Source organism: Sarcophilus harrisii, chromosome 1 (genome assembly GCF_902635505.1).
Source record: "Sarcophilus harrisii chromosome 1, mSarHar1.11, whole genome shotgun sequence".
NCBI lineage: Eukaryota > Metazoa > Chordata > Mammalia > Dasyuromorphia > Dasyuridae > Sarcophilus > Sarcophilus harrisii.
The window spans coordinates 337475829-337490319 of NC_045426.1; the positions used below are offsets into that span (position 1 = coordinate 337475829).

At 44.7% G+C, this 14491-nt stretch overlaps 2 protein-coding genes across 2 annotated transcripts; one reads left to right on the forward strand and one right to left on the reverse strand.

The window, feature by feature from the left end:
- Positions 1-17: 17 nt before the first annotated feature.
- CLDN6 (claudin 6) lies at positions 18-6058 on the forward strand. Its single transcript, XM_012543142.3, has 2 exons — positions 18-560; positions 4708-6058. The coding sequence occupies exon 2, from the start codon at positions 4729-4731 to the stop codon at positions 5395-5397; it is 669 nt and encodes a 222-aa protein (XP_012398596.1). The 5' UTR covers positions 18-560; positions 4708-4728; the 3' UTR covers positions 5398-6058.
- A 95-nt stretch (positions 6059-6153) lies between these two features.
- Positions 6154-10912, reverse strand: CLDN9 (claudin 9). Its single transcript, XM_031945637.1, has 2 exons — positions 8188-10912; positions 6154-8104 (listed from the first exon to the last, which is right to left on the reverse strand). Exon 2 carries the CDS (start codon positions 8061-8063, stop codon positions 7410-7412), a length of 654 nt encoding a protein of 217 aa, XP_031801497.1. The 5' UTR covers positions 8064-8104; positions 8188-10912; the 3' UTR covers positions 6154-7409.
- Positions 10913-14491: the final 3579 nt, after the last annotated feature.

Sequence of the window (14491 nt, forward strand, 5' to 3'; positions counted from 1 at the left end):
AGGCACGCCCGCCGCCCACCCTATCCGGGGCGGTCCCAGTCCGGACCCCGCCTCCAGGGGCCGCGGCCAGTCCCCCAACTACTTGCCTGTCCACCGCGCTCCAACTCCCGATCCCCGAAAAGAATTCAGGTGTCTTGGTTCTCAATGTCCTTTCCGGAGTATCTCCTCCTCAGACTCATCCCTGCAGCTCAGCCTTTTTAGTTGCTTGCGCTTCTTCCCCCAAAGCTCTGACTCCCCTGCCAAATCCCTTGGGCCTCCCAGAACTCGGGCATCCTGCTCCATCCAAATGCCCGTTGCATCTTTTTCCAGTCCCCAATTCATACCCTGAAATTAAGCGATTTCTCACTCGGAGAAACGCGAAGTTCTGCTTTTTCATCCCCAGGTTCTCTCAGGAAGCCCAGATGCCTGAGTACGGGGCTGGGGTCTCTGCCCCTCCCTGGGGAAGGCGGGGTCGCCAGTGACGTCACGGGGGCATTCGCGGCCTTTAAGACCCCCGCCTCCGCCCCCTTTCCCCATACTCTATCCTGGTCTCTGGCTGCACTCCTTTCTCTTCTAGGCAGGTGAGTCTGGCACTCTGGCCCTTCTTCCACCAGATTGGGAGCTGCCCCCCAGCAAGGCTAGGAGCCGGACGCTAAGGGTTCAGTACGGGGCAACCACTTTATTTGGGTCCAGTGGAGGAGTCCCTGGGTTTAGAGTCCGAGATTTGGTCCTAAGTTAGAAGTGCCAGATGTTTGGGGTTGGGACACGGGTCCTAGTGGAGCCAATGGGTCTTTGGGGCAGGACGGAAGTTCCCCCATCCAATGAAGTAGAGTTCTATACGATTCGAATTCCCAGGTTCCGAAGGAACTGAACTAAAACAGGTCTTCCCGGGTTTACTTGTAGTTCCTAGAACTACAAGGGAGTGGGGGTATTAATCTTTGCTCCAAATTTCCAACTTTCCCCTCCCCCTCTCGGGACAAAAGGCCCGAACCCATCTCCATCCCCCCCCCCCCCCAATACAAACACCCACTACCCTTCGGACTGGGCCACTCTTCCCGCTGAAGAAGATCCTTGTGCTCTGGTCTGGTGTCCGCCCCTTCCGACCCCTGTAGAGTGGGAGGGTCCACGAACTCCCCTAGCTCCTACCTGGACCCCCATTCCCACACCTGACCTCGTAAAACCACCTGACGACTTCACCCCGCGTTAATCTCTTCTGTTTGGGAGTTGGGAGGGGAGAGGAGAAAGAAATTTCCTGGATGTGAGATTTATGTCTCCAGGGGCCATCTCAAGACTAGGACTAGGCTTGGGTGTATTTAGAATAACTGGACTTTAGCGATTGGAATTAGTGATGACCTAGTGCAACTGCCTCATTTACAGAGACCAAACGGAGATCCCATAGAATAAATAACTTCCGAGGCCCAGCGTCTAGGGAATTCCCAGGTTAGAAAAATAATTCAAAAAGAATTTATTAAGTGTATCTGATATTGCTGGTGCGACGACAAAAATAAAAGTTTTTTTTTTCTATGGGAACTTTTTATTTCTATCAGAGAGATTGTACGGGCACTAGGAGCTGAATCGCCAAAAATACCTTTTAGAGTTGATATTTGAGTTGAGCTTGAAAACAATCTAGGAGCTCCTAGGTGTGTGTGGCTGAATTTTGCTTTTCAGGTATCAGTGTATAGTGGGAATCAAGAGGACCCCGGTTCAAATTCTAGGTCTAGGGGTTCCCTCTTTATAAAATCAGGAATATTTATGCTACTCCCCTTAGGATCAACTAAATCAATATATAAATGTAAATTATATGCAAAGAGCTATTAATTTCAGGTCTGGGGGAGTTGGGAAGGAAATAAGGGAAGAACGACCTGAGTTTCAATTCCACACGTGTAAGGGCAACTTTAGGATCTGAGCATTCTTGAAAAGGGGGAGAATCTGTAATTTCATCCAATCTTGCATGTTTTTGTTCCTCTGTCTTAATTTGAGTCTCTGTGCTTAAAGTCTCTTAGAGGGAATTCAATTGGTACATAAGTTAAGCCTAGATAATTTAAGAAGGAGCACTAATAATTAAGGAGGATCAGGAAAAAAAAAAAAGGATTCTCCCTTGAAAGAAACTGAAAGATTGAGAGTTGGAGAAGAAAGTGCATCCCCAGGCATGGGAACTGGTCAGTCAGTGTAAAAATATTTAATGAGGAAATAGACTTTTAATGCAGACGAGGTTTTGTGGCAGTGCTAGAAGCAATGGGGTGGCATTGAAGATTTTTGAAGAAAACATTAGTTTGACAAGAATGGTTGGAGAAGGAAGAGACCATATAAAAAGACATGGCTGGGAATAAAGTTTCAGGAGAAATGGGAAGGCTCGATTTCAGGTATCAAGACTGGCTTCATGGCCAAAGAATTAGCACCTGAAGCTGCCTTCATAGAATATACTGAGATTTCAACCTGGAGGGGATCTTGGAGGTCAGCTAGTACACTACCCCTATTTGTCAAAAAGAAACCCCAAAACTGGAAGGAATCAGAGAAAATGTCTAAGGAGCTTGTTGAGACCATTTGTCTCCAAATTCATCTATTTTCCTACTACCTTATTACAATGCCTCTGCAGGTAGAATTGGGGGAGGGGAATGACACATTCCTGGCGCTGGGAACCTGGTGGGGTGGAGGGGGATTGAGCAGATTTAGAATTCCCTGGAGGCCTGAAACCTAGTATTTAACCTTGTATGTACTCTGCCTAGCACTGGAGATTTTGGCACATAGTAGGAACTTAGTAAATGGATGAAGGAATTGGGCTGGAAGGGAGGGGCTGGGGCAGAGATGGTGGCCCTTGGGTATGGGAATCCAAGACTAAGGCATTTGAGCTTTATCCTAGAGGCTGTAGGGAGCCTTTGAAGTTATTGAGTAGAGAAGTGATTTGATCCGAAACTTCTTTAGGATTGGGGTGGGGGAGGAGGCACTTGTGTGTGAAAGGAGAAACTTGATGGGGGAGGGGGACTTTGAGGGAGGTCTTTCTTGGTAGATAAAGTCCATTAAGCTGCCGACCTGGGAGTGTCCAAGGCCTGCCCTGGGGTGAGTGCAGTGAAAGAGATTTCTAAGAATGTTTTGGTACCCGTTTCTAAATCTAGTTCAGATTAAAAAGTGCTCTTTTGGTATAAATGGAACTGAAAATGCCAAGGATCAGTGAGACCCAGCTAGAATGGAAGGGAAATACCACCTACAGCTAAGATCCAAAACTTAAAATGATTAATATTTACAAGGATAACTGTAAAATCCATATTCAAATAAAATACACCTACACAATATGGGGGATATTGGCCTGGATGGTGGTTAATGTGGGAAGTTACCTGAGCCTGGGGACTCCAAGCTCAGTGTGCATCATAATCTGGCTGTGGTAGGTAGAATCTTGATAGGTAGATAGAAATGACAATGAAGCAAATAAATTTCAAACACTTAGAATGAGGAAGAGTCTGAGAAGCAGTAGCAAGCAGAGTGAACTAAGCAACCTTGTGATTTAGCAATATTGGAGATACAAAGAAGCTGGCTGACTGTCAGGACAATTGTGGAAGAGATTCCAGCATGGGGTGGGAGGTTGAACGAGATGACCTCAGAGGTCCTTTCCAACTGTGAGAATCTATTTTGGGAAAGGATATAGAGGACAATAGGTGGAATTTGATTTTTTTTTTTTTTTTCCTTCTCCACTGGCCATCCCTATCCTAGATCTATTTAGGCACCAAAAAAAAAATCTTGGTGCAACACTTGGTTGATGGATATGTAAAGCAAATTGAGTCTCTTGGAAAGGAAAAGTAATCATAAGTGAGCAAATCTGAGAATGAGGGAGATGCACAACTAAAGTAAAATTTGAGCATATCTCTTCACATTAAGAGATCTTAAGGATTTAACCCCCTCATTCCTCAGAGGAGGAAACTGAAGCCCAGAGAAAAGTGAGTAGTCCAAGAATAAAATTGTAATCTAAACCCAGATTTCACAGTCTCTTTCCACAATGGAGACTAGGGAAATAGTTAATTTGATGAACAATCTTGGGACTCTGCAATGGGAAAGAGGATTATAGATAGTAATAGGCTGGAAGATGAAGTGAGGAGTTTTTGAAAGAGGAATTCATTGACATGGTTGAGGCTAATTTGTCAGAAATTAAGTCATGAATCTGCCTTGATTATCCTGAGATATTTATGCTGAATTTCCAAGGTTGTAGGCCCTATTTAATTTGACTAATTCAACTCAACTAATTCTCTGCTATCCCTTTTACTGAGTTTCCAGTATATGGATTTCCCAGTTTTCAAATATCTAGTAGAGGTATACCTTAAGAGCTCTTACAACCCACCTAAGGGAAATGGTCATTTGCTTAAGGCCATGGTAGATGGAGGACTAAAATTCAAATAATTCTAACATCCAGTTCTGTACTCTTCCCACTACATTTTTTCCCCTGAGGCAATTGGGGTTAAGTGACTTGCCCTCTGTCACACCTAGGAAATGTTAAGTGTCTGAGGCCAGACTTGAATTCCGGTCCTCATGACTTCAGGGGTGGTGCTCTATCTACTGCACCATCTAGCTGGCCTTTCCCACTATAATCTTAAAGTTTTCCACTATTGCACTTGTATATTAGGAGGCTATATCCAATAGATGGGATTACTTTATAAAGGCTCCATTTAATGAAAGAGGTTGAAGCCACTGAATAAATGAAATGGGTTAACTAGTCCAAAATTTGCCTCTTCACCTTTGCAGGTCTTCTTTTAAATTTCATCCATGGCTTCTGCCGGCCTCCAGATCGTGGGCATAGTCCTTTCATTATTGGGCTGGATATCAACGATAGTGGCCTGTGCCATGCCCATATGGAAAATCACAGCCTTCATTGGCAATAACATCGTGGTGTCCCAGGTGACGTGGGAAGGCCTCTGGATGAATTGTGTGGTCCAGAGCACCGGCCAGATGCAGTGCAAGGTGTATGACTCCCTGCTGGCCCTGCCTCAGGATGTGCAAGCAGCTCGAGCCCTCACTGTTGTGGCTCTGCTTCTGGCCTTGGTGGGCCTGCTCATCTACCTTGCTGGGGCCAAGTGCACCACGTGCATAGAAGACGAGGAACCCAAGGCTCGACTAGTTCTGGCTTCAGGGATCATTTTCCTCATCACCGCAGTCCTGGTCCTGATCCCTGTGTGCTGGACTGCCCACGTGATCATCAGGGATTTCTACAACCCTCTGGTGGCTGACTCTCAGAAACGGGAGTTGGGACACAGCCTCTACGTGGGCTGGGCAGCTGCAGCCTTATTTCTACTAGGTGGGGGGCTATTGTGCTGCACTTGCCCCTCTGGCAGCTCAAGGGGCACAAGCCATTATGTGGCCCGATACTCTGCTTCTGCTCCTCCCCCAGGGGGCTCCCGAGGTCATTCAGAATACCCAACCAAGAATTATGTGTGAATCTGGAAGAAAGGAGGTGGAGGAGGATGTACGACAAGTGACTCCCTCACAGAAGGGAGATGATCTTCCCCTGCTTCCCTTCCAAGATGAAACGACAGGTGACCCCTGTCAGTCTTGGAGATTTTTGGCTTTTTTTTTCTACTAAAACCCCTTGGATGACTGAGCCAAAGGATGATTCCACATCCCTTCCTTGTCTTTACTGCTGCTACTGATACTAAAGTCTTCCAGACATCTTTGGATAAGGAGCTACAGATTCTTTCCAAGAACTCCAGCATCTTTTCCTGGATAATGGCACCACAAAGATCTATGCTATTTCTCTGAAAATGGCTAGAATCATCTTTGATTGTGGGACTGAATTTTCTAACTTTGTCAAGGACAAAGTTCTTCAATATGTTTTGACCTTGCTGTCCCCAATTTCCAGGAAAATGGGACCATCGAGATTTTCCTTACCTTTTTTGGTCTTCTGTGGGAACTATGGTAGCTACTATGATCCCCCTGGACTCCCAGAAGACAGGATGTGATCTCCCCACTAGCTCTTGTATCCTAATTTTAACATACTCTTCCTAATCCAGAATCCAACAAACCCCTCCTCTCCCTCTCTTTTTTTGTAGTTTCCATGATTGGAGATTTTTTTTTTAGAGAATAAAATTTGTCTTGCCTGAAAGGTGATGGTCTCTATTTGTGGGAGGCTGCTTGGCTTTGGGGTGGCTAAAGAGGGACATGGAGGCCTGAGATTATTGAAGAGCATTCTGAAGGCATGCAGGTCCAAAGGGCAGTGTCCTGGCATTAGAAATGAAGCAGAGATTATGTAATCCTTGGGTAATATTCTGGGAGTAGGGTATCAGGGCCACCTGTGCAACAGTATGTTACGTCCCATACCCTCTCATCAAAACCCCACTTATAAATCAGATGGAGGCCAATTACAAAACACTTCCTTTATTCCTGTTTATAGGTAGAGTTGGAAGCTGATGCTGCTGGGTCCAGATAATTAGGTGACTGGATAGCTGGGCTCTTAGCCACAGAGGAGAAAAAAGTATTTGGGCAAGGACTTCTCCTTCACCTAAATGCTGGTGGTGGACCTGGGAGCTCAACCTGCGCAGAAGCGAGAACTAGTCCTTAAATGTACTTGAGGGATCCAAGGTTTTGTTCTAAGGAAAGGGTAGGTACTCAACTTTTCATGGGGACTGTGGCTAAAAGTGGTGGTTCCATTGTTAGAACCTGATAAAGAAGAGTGAAGTTAGGAGTATTGACCTAGAGAAAGCAGCAACTTGGAAAACGCAGCTCTTCCCCAGAGCCTAAAGGAGGATCAGGTAAGTCCACTTAACCTCTCTGGATTTGCTTTCTCTAAAAGAAAATAATACTTGCTCTAACGCATGAGGTATATGAGATGTTGTAAGAGAAGCACTTAACTTTCCTCGGAAAATTAAAGCTTTGTAAAGGTCTAAAGGATCAGAAAAAGAAGATTGGGACAGGTTATTGAAACCAAGTAGGACTAAACCCAGTGAATGGGTTTGGGACTTTAGAATTGGGGGAGGAGGGGTTTAGGTACATTTTTGATGGCTGAGATTTAATTTCCTGTTGAATTCTGGGAGGGAGGTGAAGGGTAGTGGTGAAACAAAGGGATTCTTGTCAGGGTGCATTTCTAATTAGATCTCAACTTAAACTTTTTGAGATAAGGTTGGTTTTGTTATGTAGGTAAGAAACCAATATTGGAAGAAAGACAATGATGATACAATGAAACAGGTGTTTCTATTCCAGTTTAGGATGTAGTTACAAATAGGGTTTTATATATATATAAAAGACATAACATTTCCTTCAGAGTTAATGATACACATAGGGAGTTCTTAAAATTGAAATGTTCCATTGACTTAGGATTTTGAGCTAATATTAGGGTAAACCAAGTCCAACACTGGAGCCAGGGTTATTTCTGGCTAATATATTCAGAAAGATGTTCTTGAATGACTTTCAGAGCCTTTGTTCGGACTGAAGTTGGGGATGCTGATTCTTCTGTCTCACACATAATCCCGTTTATCCAGACCAGAGGCCCCTGATCGGGAGGCAGCAGAATATCCCAGCTGGGGTCCCCTAGGCCGGTCAGGCTGAGGTGGGGGACAAGTGCAGCACAACAGTCCTCCCCCTAACATCAGCAGGGCAGCAGCTGCCCAGCCCAGGTAAAGCGAAGCCCCCAACTCCCGCTTCAGAGCTTCAGCCACCAGGGGATTGTAGAAGTCCTGGATGATGGCATGGGCTGTCCAGCACACGGGGATCAGTACCAAGATCCCAGAGATGAGGAAGATGATCCCTGAGGTCAGCACAATCCTTGCTTTGGCTGTTTCGTCGTCCACACATGTGGTACACTGGGCTCCAGTGATAGCCACCAACAGACCCAGCAAAGCAAGCATCAGAGCAATGACAGAGAGGGCCCGAGCTGCCTGTAGGTCCTGGGGCAGAGCCAGCAGGGAGTCATACACCTTGCACTGCATCTGGCCGGTGCTCTGGACCACACACGACATCCACAGGCCTTCCCACACCACCTGGGCCACCACGATGCTGTTGCCAATGAAGGCTGTGACCTTCCACAGGGGCAGGGCGCAGGACACTAGGGTCCCCAGCCAGCCCAACACCACTAGAGTCAGGCCCAGGAGTTCCAGCCCAGCTGAAGCCATCTTCCCTTAGGTCTTCTCAATCTTTATGACCCTTGGTTGAACTTGGGAGAAAAGGATCAGAAAGTTTCAGTACAATCTAGGTTCTTTTAGCACCTAATGGTAAAGGAATAGAGGGCTCACTTACATCAATGATCCCCTTGTCCGAGACTGGGCTACTTCCTTCCTCAATGACAGATCTTGATCGGATCTCTTCTCCAGTTTTGCTGTTCTTTTTCTTTTAAAGTTCAAGAAACATCTCCATTTGAACTGGATTCTTCACAGTTGATTGTTGACCCCTATATCTGATCAATCACCTTTTCCCCTACCTGAAGGATCCTGGTTATTTTCCCCTAAAAAGGTCCTATATAATAAGGTCTTTGTAGTTGCTGCTGTTCCTGTTTGCTTTCCAGGAAGCTGTCGGATGCTCCCCTGCTTAGTCTATGCTTCTGCTCTGGACGAGTCTGGGGAGATTTTTTACATTCGCTTTCTAGTGTGCTGGGAGTGGTCTTGGAGATCTGATAGTTTTTCCTTTGGGTCAGCTCTCAAGCCCTGATGCTCCTTGTCTAGGTGACTTACTCCCCAAGATTTCACAAGTGTCTGAAACTGGAAGGGCAAGGGCAGGAGTGGTTATAGGACTGGAGCTAGGGGAGGAGTGAAGTGGGAGTCTAGGAGCTGGTGATTGGGGGAACCACAGCAACGAGGAGGTGGGGGGGTGGAGCTGGGAAGGTGCCCAGAGGACTCTAATGTGGGTTCTAGGGCCATTTGTGGAGGGGTGGGGGGGCGCTACATGGTGAGTTTGCAATGGCTGTATAGGAAGGAAAAGGGAAAGTAATAAGAGAACGTCCAAATGACAAAGCTATGGAGAAAAAGATATATAGAATAAAAAGTCAGGGATGGTGCTATTACTTTGGGTTCCCTTGAGAAGGGGGGGGGGGGGAGGAGGGGTGACGATATATTGCAATAAGCCAAACAGCTTGAATCGTAAATCTAAATTGACTCCTAAATTTCCCTAAATTTCAGTTCCTTGATGCCTTGTTCCCTCCCTATCTCTCTTGATTCTGCTGACCCCATCCTACCTTCTGTAATAGTCCCTCCATTTCACAGCAGCTCAGCTCTCCTGTCCCAGTATCTCTCTTCAGTCCCTATACCCTTTCCTCCCCCTCCTAGTTTCTGTTTCCCTCCACCCCCAGGATCTAGGGAATCTGATCTGTCTCAGTCTCAGCCCAAGGGCTCTTGCATCTCCCAGGGGAGGGGCCCTGCCTGCCCTGTTCCCTAGGCAACAAGTGTGTGGCGCCAGGCTCAGGTGGCAATTACCAGGGTAACGGCCCAGAAAGCCTGTCCTTCCCCCTCCCCCCCCAACAACCTGCAGCTCAGGTGTGCCGTCCCCTCCTCTCTTCTAGCTGGAACTGTGGAACTGAATTGTGGGAAGCTACTCATTCAGGGTCTCTGGTTTCCCAACCCCCTCCCACCCCAGGGAGACAAAGAGTCTGTTGTAGAGATAGGGGAAGGAGGGGACCGGGACAAAGGGGCCTGTGAAGAAGCCCATGAGGGGGTGGGGCACTTCTCTGATGGAGAAAAGGATGTCGTGGGGGAGGATGGGGGCCCATCTCTGTGGCCCAACCCAACATGGGGTCCCCAGAAGCAGCTCTGCCCTTGCACTGTGTCATGCTCCCCGAAGAGAGGTAAACTCCTCCTCTTCTGTTTTCCCCAGGTGGCCTCAAGTAAACTTGTTTTGTTGCAGAAACCATCGGAAATGTCAACCCGGGAGAAAGGAGTCCAAGAAGCTGAAACTGAGGTGTAAGGAGGATGCTGTAAAAAGTAGCAACTCCAGTGGATTGTCTCAGAGACTCAATGGCAGTTCTAGTCCATAAAAGCCCCGGGGAAGCTTGTCTCTGTTATACCATTCTCAACCAAATTTTTAGAGGGACAACAAGATCTGAGTTCAAATCCTGCCTCTAATAAGTAATGTTTGCATGAAAACAGACAAGTCAATCTCAGAGCTTTATCAATTTGTCTATAAAATGATGATGATGGTACCTGTAATAATAGTTTTGTGAATGTCAAAAGAGATAACACAAACTTTAAAGAGTTATATATGTAGAGAGTTAATTCTCTTTTCTTTTAGCCTTCTTCACTCTTTCTTCTGGTGATACACTGATATGTCACCTTACCATTCCATCTTTCAATTCCCTCCTTGATACCTTGTACCTCAGGGTCCTGTTTCCTTTTTTGGAGAGCTCCTCTGTGGAGGATGATTCATACCTTCATAGCATTTGGAACTGGAAGGGAAGACCTTCATTTAATGGAGAAAGAAAAAGATTTTTATTCTGCTATCAGTTGACTGAGATGGCTTCTGAAGGCCCTGACTTTTCTGAGAGTTTGTGATATTGAGGAGGCCCAGAAGGTCATTGACCTGCCCTAAGATAACACAGGTAGTGAGTAGCAGAGATGGAATTTCTATACAAGTTCTCTGGCTCAAAGCCTCAGCCTTCTCTATTATATCCTATTACCTCCTCCCAAGAGCCAGTCACCTGTGACCTGGCTGAAAGAACCTTCTGATAAAAGTGACAAAAGAGTTAAGAGAAAGGTTGTAGGGAAAAAAAATTTAATCCGGGAATGATGAAGCTGAAGACGACAAAAGAGATGGCAGATTCAGGGATCTGGACTGTTTGCCAAAGAAAGCATTTGTACTAAGAGTCAGAAAAGTGGGTTCTTATCCCAATTTTACCATAAACTAGCTGTGGGATGGTTGAGAAGTTGTGGAATTACTCTTTAAATTTTCTCATTACAAAATAGGGATTAGAATACAGAGCTCAACAGGACCAGGAGATCATTATATACTTCAACAACAATACTATATGATGACCAGTTCTGATGGACCAGGCCATCCTCAGCTACGAGATCAACCAAATCATTTCTAATGGAGCAGTAATGAACTGAACTAGCTATGCCCAGAAAAAGAACTCTGGGAGATGACTAAAAACCATTACATTGAATTCCCAATCCCTATATTTATGCACACCTGCATTTTTGATTTCCTTCACAAGCTAATTGTACAATATTTCAGAGTCTGATTCTTTTTCTACAGCAAAATAACGTTTTGGTCAGGTATACTTATTGTGTATCTAATTTATATTTTAATATATTTAACATCTACTGGTCATCCTGCCATCTAGGGGAGGGGGTGGGGGGGGTAAGAGGTGAAAAATTGGAACAAGAGGTTTGGCAATTGTTAATGCTGTAAAGTTACCCATGTATATATCCTGTAAATAAAAGGCTATTAAATAAAAAAAAAGAATACAGAGCTCAAGAGAAATTTTAAAATATAGACCCCCTGTAAATGGAAGGGAATCCAGGAGGGATTTAAAACTTCATTTTATAGAGGAAGAAACTAAGGTTGAAGAAATGAAGTGACTTGCCTGGAGCCTGTGAATTCAGGGCTCTATCATACCACATTGCCTCTGTCACAGATGTCAGAGTCGGAAGAAGCCATATACATAGAACAAAGGATGTCATCTCCATAATTCCTTTCTTTTATGCCTGATAGAAATAGGATAAAAATAAGTGACCTATAATACCATTCCAAGACTGCTTTATAGATACCCATCTATCACTCTGTCTTCACTGATAAGCCAAAGGAATGGTGGGTGCAGTTCCGATGACAATGGATCAAAGTAGACAAATGCATCACTTCCTGGGACATAGGATGTAGGACAAAAGAAGCAATAAGAGAAGGCTGTGAAATCTTTGGGATGTCTTTTGAGATAGAGATTAACTCTGGGAAGAACAGGGCCCCATCCAAATGTGCTGAGTGAGAAGCCTGGAGACCAGATAGTGATGATGACCTTTGGAGAGGCCAGCAACGGAATTTTCTAGTTTTCTCCAAGAGGAATCAGGAATCTTGTCCCACTGGTTTGTGCAACTCAAAAGTAAAGGGCTTCATTGCCTGGTTACTCCTGGAGACAGCCTAGTGACCCTTGTAAATATACCCCCCTCCCCTTCCTCCACCCTGCTTCAGTCCTGAAACCTTTACCCAGGAAGCTGCATGCAGGCAATTGGACTCAACCAACTTTTTTGTCTCTCCTGCTAGGTATTTGCTGGGCTAAGTAATTACCATGGAGATCTGAGGTAATGGCCTTCCTTTCCTAAATTATGCCATCTGCTCCACTATAACATCAAAATGTTTTGCCAACTAACTTTCAGGGAAGAAAGATGTCTGTCTGGAGAGCAAGAGTTGAGATGGGAATGAAATTGCCTTTTGGTTTCTGTTTCTTTCAGTTCCCCATGGTCCCCTGATAACCTTGGCATTGCACCTATACGATTCTTTCTTATCCCTGGGCTAATCTGTATGGATATTAATAGTCAAGTGAGTTGTTCAAGATCATAAAAGTAGCAAGCAGCCCAGTCAAATCCGAAGCCAGCTCCTCTAACTCCTAAAATAGTTCACTTCTCCAAATTCAATGATCCTAAGAAATGGTCCTTGGTATCAAAGAATAAAATAGGGCAAAATAAAGTTTGGAGATGAACATATTACAAATTAAAATGTGATATTCCACTAAAGCTTATTCACTGAAGAGTCCTATTATCAAACATATCAGCAGAGCAGACGCTCTTACAGGGCCATCCATGGTAGTAAAGCTTAATGGGAGGGTCCACGCTAAAGAAATTATCTCATACAGTATTAAAGTATAGACTACAATCAATATTCTACACTTTGAAGATAGGGGATCCTTTATTTTCCTTCAAAGATGGTTTTTCATTGAAAATAGTTAGCACTTGTGGTTCAGGTTTCTTCTTTCTATTCCTTTTGGCAAGACAGCTACCTCCCTTCAGTCCAAAGCCCCCTTAAGCAAAAAAAAGAGGTGGCCAGAGGAGAAAAAAGAGCTGCTCTTTATTATGCATTTTATGGTTACTGGGCACTTGGAATACATTACTTCACTACAACACTTTCTTACAACAACCCAATGATTTGAGAACTATTTTATTTCCCTTCCACTAAAAAGTGGAAACGAAAGCCTGGAAGTGACTAAGCTAAATTGGGAAAGGAGTAAGGGTTTGTATAATGCCTATTATGTGCCTAGCACACTACTAAACTCTTTAAACAATGTTTCACCTCATTTGATCTTTAGGACAATCTGTCGAGGTAGCTGCTGTTATTCCTATTTTACAGGGAAATGTATGAAGTTATTTAGCCAGGGTCACAGAACTCATAATCATGTAAGTATCCAAAGCTGGATTTATATAATGATCTTCCCCGACTACAGACTTAGGGTCATATCCACTGTGACTCAGTGCCCTTAGACCAGTACTCTTTTCACTAAACCTCAAGGCTGGTGGAGAGAAAGATGCTAAATTAAGAAGCTGGAAATCTGAAGATTAGACCATTTGGATTGGTGGGATAGGAAGTACATATTTTTGTAGTACATATTTAGTGGTAGGTTATTGTCCTTCATTCTAGAAAAGGACCAAAATGACATCACTAAATTAGTGGTAGGTACAAAGGGAAAGGACAGTATGATGCTAAGGCAATCCAGAGCAGACTGGTCTGGGTTTTTCCTACCCCACCCCAGATTTTATACTAAAATTGTAAAGAAAATAATACAATTTGGGGTGGAATGGGAGTATTTCAGTGTTTCCTTCCTATAAAGGCAAATCACCCGAAGGGATTCTGGGCATGAAAGGGTTAATCCAGAAGCTGGAGTCTGGGGACAGAGGAATGGGACCTAGACAAAGGAGAAGCCCTGAGGATGGAATGCAATTGATATGGTGGGGGTGGGAGCCACCCTCACACCAGTTACCATTTCAATGGCTCATTAACACTTATGCAAAGGATTGTGGAGGCCCCCAACCCCCTATCCGGTCTCTGACTTACCAAAAAGAAGAAATGGGGGAAGGGACTCTTTTGTTTAGTAAATTTTCCTAAGAGAAGAAACTGAGGCACGAGTGAGGCTGAAGTACCTTTCTCTGCCTTCAGGTTAACCAGTTTCCTACACTGACCTATGTTATTTAGAGACAGATTCTTTCCAGTGGGCCTGCCCGGCTCCGGAGTGCTACTAGAAGTCAGACTCTGGCTGGAAAGATAAGGGCTGTGGTTGGGGCTGGGTTCAGAGTTTTGCAAAGGGAGAAAACAAAGGGAGCCATAGGAAGTTGTTGCCAAACTGATTCCCAGGCCCCAAAGTGGAAATGAAACCTGTTGGATCTCAACCTCAATCATTACTCGATGAATAGGCAAGAGTGGATGGGATCTTCTAAGGAAACATTCCCACCTGCAACAAAAAACTATACTCTCCTTCAAAACATCCCAGCTTAGTACTTCCAATAAATCTTCAAGTGATTCTTTCTGACTCAAAGTATTCTATACACCCAAATCCAAAATGCCTCCTCTCCGTTTGGGGTGGCTTTCCCAGTTACTCTTAACTTACTAAGCCTAGAGCAAACAATGGTATGAT